This window comes from Corvus kubaryi, unplaced genomic scaffold (genome assembly GCF_017639235.1).
Source record: "Corvus kubaryi isolate FWS band 111438036 unplaced genomic scaffold, C.kubaryi_AGA036_p1.0 37397, whole genome shotgun sequence".
NCBI classification, from domain to species: domain Eukaryota; kingdom Metazoa; phylum Chordata; class Aves; order Passeriformes; family Corvidae; genus Corvus; species Corvus kubaryi.
In genome coordinates, this window is record NW_024581136.1 from 19903154 (window position 1) to 19915614 (window position 12461).

Below are 12461 nucleotides of genomic sequence, written 5' to 3' on the forward strand. Positions count from 1 at the left end.
GGGACAGGGAGGGATGAGCTCTGTAAGGGACAGGGAGGGATGAGCTCTGGCCAGGCCAGGGCACGGGAAGGGGACGTGTCCCACCAGCCCCACCACCACGCTCAGATGTTCAGCGTCTCCCAAGCATTCCACGCTTGGGTGAACCACAGAGCCCATCCCAGCCGGAATCTCCAATTGCATCTCTCTCCACATGGAATCATAGAATGGTTTGGGTTCAGAAGGACCTTAAAGATCATCTGATTCCAACCCAAACTTGCTGACAGATACATCCCTATATATTCGCCAATACCTGTACCTATATCCACACACAGCCACCCCCATCAGCATCTTCCACCTCCCTGAGCAGCTTCCAATCCCACACAAATCCCTCTCCTGCCAGCGTGCCCAGGGATGGATTTTGATGGTGGTCATCAAATTATCCCTGGGTTTTAAGATGGATTTTTATATATAAATATATATATATTTATATTTATATAAATAGAAATATATTTCTATTTCTATTTATGTATTTCTATTTGTAGAAATAGAAATAGATATAGAAATAGAAATAGAATGTATGGGGGGTTTAAAATAGCAATCAACACAATGATTTGAAATTAATCCCTGACCAGTAATTCTGTAATCAATGTACAGTCAATGCAAATCTCAGATCTAGATTCAAAATCCCCCCCAGAGTCTGTCACTAATGGATCACGTGCCACCCCTGACAACAAATTCAGGAAGTTATTGATGGAAGGAACACTTGGAAGGCCTCAAACATTTAATTACAAAATAACACTTAATCCCCAATCCAGAAAACACAGCAAAAAGAAACATTGCAGGCAGGGCTGGGCTGCTTCCATGGGGTTAATACATGGAGTTGTGCTTCCCATATCCCACCTCAGGAAAAATAAAGCACCTTTTTGTACAAAGAAGTGTCACAAAATGCAAATTATTAACCTAAAATAACTAATGATTTAATTCCAGCTCCAGTGCTGATTACACACATTATTACCCTGCCCATTAAATTGTCAATCCCTTCCCTAAATACTTCATTTACAACCTAACTCCTTTTATTTCAAATCCTTAAAATAATAAAAGAAACCCCACGACACCAAGCGGTACCGAGTTTCTGGGTTGAGCTCCAGGTCTCTGAAATTCTGCCAGACCATTGTGGTTTTAGGTTTCAATAATCAATACCTCAAATACCTACATGGAGACGGATTTAGGATTAAAAATAGCCAGCCCTGCTGGGCACGGCAGAACAGGGGAAAAAAAAAAAGGAAAAATGAGCGAAAATAATTTTTAATGGATTGGAAGCAGAACAAGGGAGGTTGGTGCCAGCTCCTCGTGCTGCCCATCTCAGGATGCCCACGGCTGTGCCACTGCACCAATATTCCACCAAGCCCTGGAAATTTCCCCTTTCCCAGCTCAGATGATCCTCTCCCACATCCTCCCGTCTAAATTTGATTTTCCTTGTGCTCCAAGCGAAATCCAGCGCCCACAGCCCGTCCCCACCTCCTCCTGCCCAGCCTCCACTCCAGCTGGGACCTCTCCCTCCTCTGGCATCCCCACCTCCTCCGTGGGCACCAAAAGCTGCTCTTTTCCCATTAAAATACAGGCAGAACTGGACATTTTCCCTCCTTCCCGACGGATCTGTCTCTCCAGATCTGTTTTAATTCCGCTATTTCCCACCAGGCCCCGCTGCTCCCAGGCTGACATCTGTACATTTAATCAATGTGCAATTTGTTTTCTCCACCAGGTCATTACTGAGGATTCTAAATAACTCCGCTCCCAGGACTGAGCTGGGAAGATCCCATTTTCCAAGGCAGGCCCAGGGTAACGACCATAAAGAAATCAAGAGTCCTAATTGTTATTATAAAATGGGGAGCAGTTACTGAGGAATAAAATACACCTGAGGGAACTGGGCTTTAGGCTTTGGATAAATTACCTGACAGCTGAAATCCAGAGCTGGGGATGGAAAAATATAAATGGAGAAGGGAAACAGCAAGGGGGGGGGTTGACTATCAAATATTCTGGCTTGGTATAGAAGGAATAATGGACAAATCCTCAAAATGCAAAGGTAATTCCAAGGAAAGCATAACCCCGTGGTACTTAAATGTGTATTTTGGCACTGACTCAAAAAATAAAAGCATTTCTGCTCTGTGCAGAGTGAGGACAATTCGGTTCTCACAGTGATTTTAAACAAAAAAGCTGCTTTTGATTTTTAAGGGAAAACAGAACAATCCAGGGCGGATGTTTTCCTTCTTCCCCCTGACCTTCCCGCTCGGAAGGGCAGCAGCCACCTGTGCCGGAGCCCAGGAATGAGAACACAATGTCAGGTCTGGCTGTGGCTGCTCCAGGGAAAAGGCCAACATATTCCAGAATCCTGGAATGGGTTGGGCTGGAAGGGATCCCAAAGCTCATCCCATTTCCTGTCCACGGGCAGGGACACCTTCCACTGTCCCAGGCTGCTCCAAGCCCCAATGTCCAGCCTGGCCTTGGGCACTGCCAGGGATCCAGGGGCAGCCCCAGCTGCTCTGGGCACCCTGTGCCAGGGCCTGCCCACCCTCCCAGGGAACAATTCCTTCCCAACATCCCATCCAGCCCTGCCCTCTGGCAGTGGGAAGCCATTCCCTGTGTCCTGTCCCTCCATGCCTTGTCCCCAGTCCCTCTCCAGCTCTCCTGGAGCCCCTTTAGACCCCACAAGGGGCTCTGAGCTCTCCCTGGAGTTTTCCCTTCTCCAGGTGAACACCCCCAGCTCTCCCAGCCTGGCTCCAGAGGGGCTCCAGCCTTGGAACAGCTGCATGGAATCCCTCTGGACTCTCTCCAGCACCTCCACATCCTCCTGCTGGGCCTCCAGCCCTGGCACAGCTCTGCAGGAGGGGTCTCAGGAGAGGGGAGCAGAGAGGGAGAATCCCTCCCCACACATCCTCCAGCACCAAACACTGCAGGAGCACTGGGATACCTGGCCAGGAGCACTGGGACACCTGGCCTGGAGCACTGGGACACCCAGCAGGAGCACTGGGACACCCAGCAGGAGCACTGGGATACCTGGCCTGGAGCACTGGGACACCTGGCCAGGAGCACTGGGACACCCAGCAGGAGCACTGGGATACCCAGCCAGGAGCACTGGGACACCCAGCAGGAGCACTGGGACACCCGGCCAGGCCACCAGGGCTATTTTTGCCCAGCTCTGTCATTCCCAGCCCTGGACCAGGACTATATTTAAAGTCCCAGAGCCACAGGCAGTGCCTCGTTTTATCTCTGCACAGCACAGGGGCTATTCTGGGATTTACACACAAATGAGAACCACAGAAAACGTGGTTTTATCTCCTTTTTTTTTTTTTTTTTCCCACGGGATAAAAGCAACCCCAAGTCAAACTCGTGTGTTTTGAGCCACGTCACGAATTGCTTTAAAATCCCGGGGGTTTCCAGGTAGGACAATGCCTTTGGAAACTTCTCCTGGTATTTTGTTTATCACCAGGAGATAGGGAAACAAGGAGGGAGCTAGCTTTGCTGCCCTGTGCCAGCACTTCGAAAACCATGGAGTTTCCCTTGCTGCAGCCCCCGAATCCCACCGGCCTGGGCGGGATTTGGGCAGCATTCCCGCAGCATTCCCGCGGGTCCCGCCTGGTGGCACACAAAGGCCCCTTTCTGTCCCTTTTTGTCCCTTACCTTTTTATAGCTCCCCTCCCCGGGCGGCGGGGCTGCTTTCCTGATGACGTCACCCATTCCATCATCATCCCCCTCCCGGCTCATCTCCCTCGCTCCCGGCTCCTCAGGCGGCCGCTGGATCGCTCCCGATCCCGAAGGGACATCTCAGTCCTCGCCAGCCGCCACCATGGGATGAAGGGCTCGCTCCACAGGCGCTTCCCAGGCCGGGATGCTTTTCCAGCACCTCTCTGCTCCCGGCCGTCCAAGGAGCACCTTGGTTTTCCCAAATAAAGTCAGGGAGCCCCAGGCAGCGGAGGCTCGGCGGGGCTGGGAAGCCGCGTCCTTCTGCAGCCACTGCCAGCGCCGGATAAAAATAACCCCGAGCCTGCACAAGGGCAGGAAAAATCCCGGCGTCTGGTGTCAAAATCCCGGCCTGGCAGCGCTGCCCGCCCGGAGCAAGGGGCTTTCTCCTGGGGCTTTTCCCCAGGGAAGGTATCCCGGTGAATTCCCAGCCATGGCTGGGGGTCCCGGTCCACCCGTCACAGGAGGGGCAGCGATGGGAACCACGAGATGGAATTTTCGCTCCACGCAAACCCCACCAGCAAGGACCCCACGGAGCTCTTTCCTGGCTAAATCGGCTTTTGCAGGTGCAAAAAAAATCCTCAATTTCTTGGAATTAAATACCTGTGGGTGTGCAGAGCCTGGGGATCCCCAAAAACTCCGGCTCTGGCTCCTGGGGGGACTGGCAGCCCCCAAATCTGGAGCTGCCAGCTCCTGCCTCCAGCATTCCTGCCTGGAGATCCGGGCTTCCCAACGCCGCCACCGACCTCCTCCCACACAAATCCCGCTCTGTCCTTGCGGAGATCCCATCCCAGTGGGAAAGGTTTGTCGGGATCAGCTACAGGGAGAGGCAGAGCACAGCTCAGGGCAGGCATTCCCAAAAGGAATCCTTAGGAAAATGGAATTATGCCACAGTTTCTCCTCACAACCTGGCACAGCAGCAAGAAAAATCCTGATTTTTGGTGGAACACTACAGATAAATAATTTTAATTGCCCTACAACATTTAATGAGATATCCAAGCCATGACAACATCATTCCACCCCAAATGCAAAGTCCAGCTAAATTCCCAGCTCTAACAACACCCAAATGATGCATCCCAGCACAAATCTACTCCGAATTATCAGGGAAAAACCAGCAACAATAGATGTTCAATTCCACTCTTGTCCCTGGATCGTGCTTTGCAACTGTAATTCCCAAATGAAACAAAGTCATTCTCTGGATATTTCCTTATTTTCAGTTCCCCTCCGCCGCTGACTCATTGTGTCTTTTCCTGCTGTTGCTAAATCCACTTCCTCTCCCGGATGGGGATGGATCCTGACACAATAAATCCCAAATAAATAAATCATGGCACAGCCCCAGGGGAGCATGTGGTGGCCAGGAGCCCCGGGCCGGGGCTGAGCCTGGGATTTGTCACACGAGTCCCCTCCCGGTTTGTGACAACCCCGCATCACCCTGTCCTCATCCATCGGGGATGTCCCCACGTCCCCTCCCTGGCTGGGCTGCGGTGCCCACCCCTGCAAAGTGACACCAGAGCCACCCCCAAGGGGAGGAAGTGACACAACCCTGAAGCCAGAAATAGAAATAAATATATTCAACCCTTGTCACCCGCAGTTTTCAGGATGTTTTGTCCGCCATCCCAGCTCTCAGGCCAGCTCACCTCTGCCCTGCCCTCCTGGGAAGCACCAGGACTCTGCAGAAGGGCATTCCCAGAACTGATCCCAGTCTCCAGGGAAAACCCTGCATCCAGGAGCTATTCCAGGCCGCGGGAGAAACCCCAGACCTGGCTGAGAAGCACCCCTGGAACCACGGCTGGGGGCACATTTGGGGCCCTCCTCAGAGCCAGCACCTGCTCCCTTGGGATGGGCACCTCCGTGCTGGAAAAGGCCGATTTAAATGCGGGATATCCAAAGGGAAAGGGATTTGGGGGTTCTCTCAGCGCAGGGACCAAACCCTTTGGTGTTCAGCTGCTTCCCCAGGGGCTGCCTGACCCACAGCCACCATTGCCCTCTGCCTGGAACATCCCCAAAAAGGGCTCCATGCTGGCATCAGTGCCCAAGGAATGCAGATCCCACTGCCCTCTCCATGGGCGCAGCTCCTGCAGCAGCCGCCGGCGATGCCAGAGGGGGAAGAGCCTGATTTCCTTTTTCCAGCACGAAGGGAAAGCTCAGAGCAGCAAAATCTGGAGCAGGTCAGCTGGGGGGTTCCTGGGATGGGAGCACACGGAGCCAGCGCCGCCAGGAACGCCGGGATGGGCATGGAAGTGCTTAAATCATCCCTAAGTGATGCGAGGAAATAGGGCACAGCCAGTTTGGGGTGCTCAGAGCACGCCCCGATGGCTCGAGGACAAGAAAGCAGCAAAATTCTCCTTTCCTGAGTGTAAAAGCATTGCTGGGGTCAGTGACATCCCCCCAGGGCTGGGGTGTGCTCCAGAGGGGAGGAATCCCCCCTTCCTGCTGGGATCAGCTCCCAAACACCACTGGATCCCAAGGGAGGAGAGGAAGCCCCTGAGTTCCCAGCAGAGATCAAGGAAAGCCCTCCAAGCTGCCCAAATCGTGTTCGTGGCCATGGAGCACCCAGGACAGAGGGTGGAGGTAAATTCCAGGATTATGGAATCTCAAGTTGCCAGAACTACCAGGAGAGACTCTTTACAAGAGCACGGGGTGACAGGACAGGGGGAAATGGTTTTAAACTGAAAGAGAGCAGGGATAGATGGGATACTGGGAATAAATTCCTCCCTGGGAGGGCGGTGGGGCCCTGGAATGGAATTCCCAGAGCAGCTGTGGCTGCCCCTGGATCCGTGGAAGCATCCAAGGCCAGGCTGGATGGGGCTTGGAGCAGCCTGGGACAGTGGGAAGTGTCCCTGCCCGTGGGGATGGGCTTTAAGGCCCCTTTCAATCCAAACTATTCTGGGATTCTGCGACTCCATTCCACAAAACCTTGATTTTATTGCAAATCTTGGAATAAACCTCTCCCACCCGTCCCTTCTCAACACAAGGCACCTGTAAGTCTATAAAATTCCGGGATAAGCTGGCCCAAGGCCTCCCTCTGGTGATGCTTCCCTGAGCTTTAGCACACTCCAAGTGCTTTTCCACCACTTGGCAGAGCCTTTTTTTGGGATCTGTGTCCAAACAAGGCCCCAGAGCTCCCTGACAAAGGCTCTGTTCTATTGTCACTGCCGTGGATGTGGGGCAGTGGCACGGAGCTGTACCAGGCTGCAGCCTCTCTCCACGGGCAAGGGGCCAGGCCAGCAGCTCTCCAGCTTTTCCACACTGGATTTTCATGGAATCTGGGGTTTTCCCCAAGGCCTGTCCCTCGGGGTTATATTTTGCCACCAGAATTTGCACTCACTTTAAAGAAAAGGATGACGACAGCTGATTTCTGGACCCTCCAAACCCCTCCTGAGATCAAACCAAAGAAACCTCATAAAGTCTCCAATTCTTTTGGTTCTTTTTTTTTTATTTTTTTTTAAATGAGCACTCTGCATTTTAAGCCTGTGAATTTTATGGATTAATTCCATTATGCTTCAGTGGGATCCTGGGAGGGGTGGGGGGCACCCAGCCTTGCCCAGTCCATCCCTGGGGCTTCCAGCCTGATCCAGAGTGGCACCAGCACCTTCCCAACCCACAGGAACACCAGCACCTCCCTGCCACAGGGTTACCCAACAGATCCCTCTCAAAAACAGACAGACAAAGTCAATCCCAATAGCTGGACACATCTCACATCCCAGGAAAACCCACAGATCCAAGCAGGATCAACCACACCCCCTGCCCCACCTCAGAGACAATTTCTAAGCCAATAAAATCTCTTTTCTCCTCAGATCTCTTTTCCTTCTTAATTTTCCTCGCACGTGTGGAGCCTGGAACCATCTCCAGAGCGACCCTGCTGCCAGCAGATAGCTCAGCTCGTGCCTGGTGCCAAAACACGGAGCCAAATCCCGTTCCCAGGGGCAACTGGGAGGCTCCTGCCTCAGGCACGGGCACTGGGTGCCCCTGCCTTCTCTGCTTTCAGTCGGGAATTTAAAAATCCATGATTCAGACACATCAGCCACTTGCACAGTGATGGCAAAAAACCATGGATAGAGCCAGGAGGAGGCTGAGGAGCCCAGCTCTGTTCCATGGACCCGCTGAAAATGCAGATTTACAAAGCAAACTGGAGGCCTGGCTGAGCCTGAGGGCCAGTAAAGCCCAGCTGAACCACGCAGCAGAATAAAACTTTTATTTCTGGGCTAAAGCCTGGATTTGCACGCTGGATTTTTATTCCATGTGGGCTCAGGAGCTCACGAAACATCGTTCAGTGGGCACCAGCCAAGGTTCTCTGGGTCAGACTGCAGGAGGAATTACAGAGCCCTGCATGAAATGTTCGATATAGGGAAATAAACTGGAATAAATAGGAAAAGAAACAAAACTAAGGGGAAAATCCATGGCATGGATCAGCATCCAGCCTGATTCCAGGATGCATCCGTGGAAAAGACAACAGATGCTGGGACCTCCAGACCATGGAGGATCCGGCCTAAATTCAAGGAATTCACCGGACTCAGCCACATCCGAACCCCAGCAGAGCCCAGGGCCACCTGCATTTCCCAGCCCATTTCTGGGGGAATCAGGGATGTGAGGCAAGGAATGGCACACGACAGGAATTTCCTCCTCTTCCTCAGCACCTGCCCCATTCCCAGCTCCCTCCCTGCCACGGATTTGGTGGCCCAGCCGTGACCTGGGCACATCAGAGTTTTTCTGCCAGAATCCTTCAAAACAAACCCCTTTTCAAGTTTTCCCAGGCGCTGGCTTGTTCCTCTCTTTGATTTATTTTTAGTTTCTTTAACAGCTCCAAAAAAGGGGTGTGAGGAGGGAGCAGAGCAGATTAAACACTGCCACCCCCTCCCGCGGGCAGCCACCAAAATCCCATCATTGCTGCCTTCCATTGCTGATCCCAAACCCCGGGACTGCCATCCACAAAAGGATTAAAGCTCGGCCTTCGGGTTAATGGGGTTGCGAGGGGGCTGGGGTTGCTCTTAATCTCTGCAGCGCCCTAGAAAGGTTTGGGAACAGATTTAAATTGAAAAGATGCTTCCCTGGATGGTTTTTTTTCTTAGGATTTGCGTGGTTTCTGGCTGGTTTCCTTCTAATATTTATGGGTTTGGAGGGCACCGATCCATAAACAAGCAGGGGATGGAAGCAGGGAAAGGCGGCAGCGCTGTCGCAGTAACACCCAAGGATTTTAGGCCAGGCCTGTGCCGCAGCTCGGCATCATCATCACCATCATCATCATCACCATCATCATCCCACCCCCCGGAGCCGCTTCCAGCCGGGAGACAATGCCCAACCTTTAACCCGTGCGTTCCTGAGTATGCTGGGAAAACATCCGCTGCTCCCAAACAATGGCACCATTTATCCCGGCTGTCCAGAGCAACAGGCTCGGAGCTGCCGGGAAATCAAAAGGCTGGGGCAAAAAAAGAAAAAATCCCCAGGATATTTTTTCCCGAAAGTGGAAATTCCCTTCCAGAATTGCTAGACTGAAAACATTCCGTGAAAAATCCTTTCAACTCTTCTCTCTGATTCATATCTTTTCCCTTCATGAGGTATTTTGCATCTGAGATATTCTGTTGGAAAGCACGGCTTGAAGTTGGAATTAAACACGAGAATGGAGGAAAAACAAGGATGGGGCGCTGGTCCGGGCAAGGCCCTGCTTGCTGAGGGTCCGGCTCTGGGAATGTTTGGGAATGGGGGTTTTCCGAAACACCCTCACTGCACGTAGGCAAAGGCATTTCTCAGCATCGCCGTGCCAGAGGGACAGATGTTGGTGCATTTAATAATCCGCCGGTGCCATCGAGCCCCTAAATGAGCCATCGAGCCCCTAAAAGCGCCACCGAGCCCCCAGTGAGCTGCTTCCCGTGCAGGTGCACCCACAGCACCCATCCTCTCTTGGGAGGGAAATGAAGCCACAACCCCAGCCCAGCCCAGCTCTCATTTTGGCCACTAAAATAATCGCGATGTTCCCCAAACACGGGGACCCCCGGGGGACGGGGGCGGCCGTGATGGATGCTCACAAACACCCCCACCCCCAGCTCCTGCGGAACCACGAGCAGACCGCAGCCGGTGAATCACCATCCTGCAGGCAGCTCTCGCACTCGTGAAATGTGGGAAGCGCAGGAAATGCTCTAAACCAGACATCCCTGTGCTGCGGCAGCTCCGGGAGCGCGATCCCGCGGCTCTCTCGCTTCCAGGGAGCGGTTTTATCCCGGCAGGAGAGCAGCGGGATGCAGGCAGAGGGATGCGGGCAGCGGGGCCCGGGCAGGCAGCGGGATGTGGGCAGCGCATCCCCGGCCCCGCTGCGCCTCCGAGCATCACATGGCGAGCACAAAAGCCCCGGGGCTGCTCTGGCTGCCGAGCCCCGGGGTGCTCGGTGCGATTCCCGGGGTGCTCGGTGCGATTCCCGGGGTGCTCGGTGCGAGCCCGAAGCGGCGGCCCCGCGCTGTCGCATCCCCCGGGGGTGCCACACACCGGGGCCGGCTCCGGCCGGGGCTGGCCCGGGGCTGCCCGGAGCTGCCCGGGGCTGGGCTCCAGGCCGCTCTCGCCCCTTACCTGGTAGGAGCAGTTTTCCTGGTGAACCATCTCGGTGCATCATCCGCCGCTGCCGCCCCGCCGGCAGCGCCCGCAGCCGCCGCGGCCCCGGCGGGGGAGAAGGAGGAGGATGGGGAGGAGGAGGATGGGGAGAAGGCAGGAGGAGGAGGCAGCCCGGGAAGATGGATGCGGCCGCGCTGCTCCGCCTGCGCAGCGGCGGCCCCGGGAGCTCGGGGGGGCCGGGCCGGGGCCGCCTCCGCCCGCTCCGCTCGGGGCTCCGGGCGGGGCCGCTGCGGCCGCGCTCCGCTCCAGGAGGGGGGAAAAAAATCCCTCAAACCCCCACTGGACACCGGGAGGCTCCCCCGGCCCCGGCGATGCTGCGGCAGCCGCAGTTCCAGCCCCCCCGAGCCCCCCGGGACCGGCCCGGAGAGGGATGGAGCGCGGCCCCGAGGCACCCAAAACCAGGCAGCCCTGAGGTAACAGCTCCGGACACCTTCCTTGTGCCTGCTGCCTCGGAAACCCCGCGCGGGAACTGCTGGGAGAGGCTCTGCCCTACATTCCCGGTTATTTTTACCTCGTGCAGCCGGCAGGGAGGGAGCGGAGCTCTGCCCCAGCGCCCACCTGGTCCCGGCCCCACCCGGCCTGGCTCGGGGCAGGGAGAGCCAGAGGACACGGGGGAAAGGCCGAAAGTTGCGCCAGGGGAGGGAGGCTCAGGTTGGATTTCAGGCGAAATTCCTGCACTGAAGGATGGGTTAGGCATTGGAAGAGGTTGTGGTGGAGTCACATCCCTGGAAGGGTTCAAAAATCGAGTGGATGGGGCACTTGGGAATGTGGTTTAGCAGGCATTGGGGTTGGACTGGGTGATCTTGGGAGGTCTTTTCCAACCACAACATGAACCCAAACATCCCCTCATTTACAAGAGTCTGGCCCTGGCCATGGCTGGAGGGCGAGGACACACAAAATGTCATCTTCAATCCCTATTTTGCCTGGAAAGAAGCTCATCCAAGGGGCATGGTGGGGTCACAGCTCGGGCTCACACCATGTCCTGGGCACTCCCAGCCAGGCAGGAAACAGCAGAAATTCCATGCCTCCCCTCCTTTCCTTCAGCAAACAGGGATTTATCCTGTTCCTAGGCCCAGCTGTTCAAGGATTCACATGACTGAAATCCAGGAACACTTGCTCAGGGCAGCTCGGATTTGATTCCCCACACCAGATGTGCCTCTAGAAAAAAGAAAGGCCTTTGTGGGATCATCACCCTGCCCCAGCTTTCCCAGCTTCCCACCAGCACAGACAGGCTGGAGCAGCTGTGGGAGGATGGATGGAGAATCCCTGGAGTCACTGTGCAGCTGGGGCACGGGTGGAGAGAGCCCTCAGACCCTCCTCCCCAGTGCTCTCTCTCCCCTGCAGCAGCAGAGCTTGAAAAAAAAAAAAGATACTTCACTTAAAAAGAAAAAATTAATATATTCTGCATAAATTTTTAAGAGAGGGTGAAGTCATCCTTGGTTTTTCCTGGCGCTGCAGAGAATCCCATTCAAGCAGACATCAAAATAAAAATTCATCAAAATAAACCAGCCCCGCTCCGCAATTTACTGCGTAACCTTGGCTTTGTTTGGAGGAGGATCCGTGGCAGGCTAAAAGCAGCTCCCTGCATTACACAAACTCAAATTCCATTTACTCTCAGGAAAACTCCCCAAATTCCCTCCCTCTTCCCACAGGCTGCAAAGCCACCATTCCAGTGGTGCCTCAGAGCTTGGTGCCAGCCTCCCCACCCCCAGGGCTGGGCTGGCACAGGGGCATCCCCCTAGGAATCAACAGCTTTTCCCTTTGGAAAAATGATCCCAGAGAGAGCCACGGTCACCTGCTGCAGGAGAGCCACCTGTTCCCAGCCAGGCTCTTCCCCCCAGGACATGGAGCCAGCCGTGGAGGTGGAAAAGGCCAGGAATTATCCTCGACCTCTGGATTTGCTCCTCTGCTCTGGCTCCATTTGCATTCCCCGGCAGGAGCGAGATGGGCAGGCAGGTAATGATTAAAGCAGAGAGGGATTAAACCGAGGGAAAGGCTCCTGGCAGTTTTCCAGGTGGGTCAACAGGAAACGATGCTCCAGGGTGAAGGATGAGCACAGGCTGCTGCTTTCCATGGAGCCACAACCCAGTGGGAAGCTCCAGGAAAACCTCTGGGACCCCTAACAGCCCCTTCTCAGCTGGGAA

At 54.6% G+C, this 12461-nt stretch overlaps 1 protein-coding gene and 1 long non-coding RNA gene across 4 annotated transcripts in view; one reads left to right on the forward strand and one right to left on the reverse strand.

Annotated features, from left to right (window-relative positions):
• Window positions 1-10460, reverse strand: part of LOC121670947 (schwannomin-interacting protein 1) — a 16271-nt gene extending 5811 nt beyond the window's left edge. Inside the window, exon 1 of one of the 3 annotated variants that reach the window (XM_042041946.1) lies at window positions 10276-10460. In XM_042041946.1, the coding sequence (XP_041897880.1) occupies window positions 10276-10305 (30 nt within the window). In that variant the 5' untranslated portion in view covers window positions 10306-10460. Of the gene's footprint in view, window positions 1-3657; window positions 3915-4320; window positions 4564-10275 lie in introns of those variants that run through there. The other 2 variants (XM_042041944.1, XM_042041945.1) reach the window with 2 other exon arrangements.
• Window positions 10461-10527: 67 nt separating this feature from the next.
• LOC121670953 lies at window positions 10528-11822 on the forward strand. Its single transcript, XR_006018346.1, has 2 exons — window positions 10528-10730; window positions 11388-11822. It is a non-coding gene; the product is annotated as an uncharacterized LOC121670953 (long non-coding RNA).
• Window positions 11823-12461: the final 639 nt, after the last annotated feature.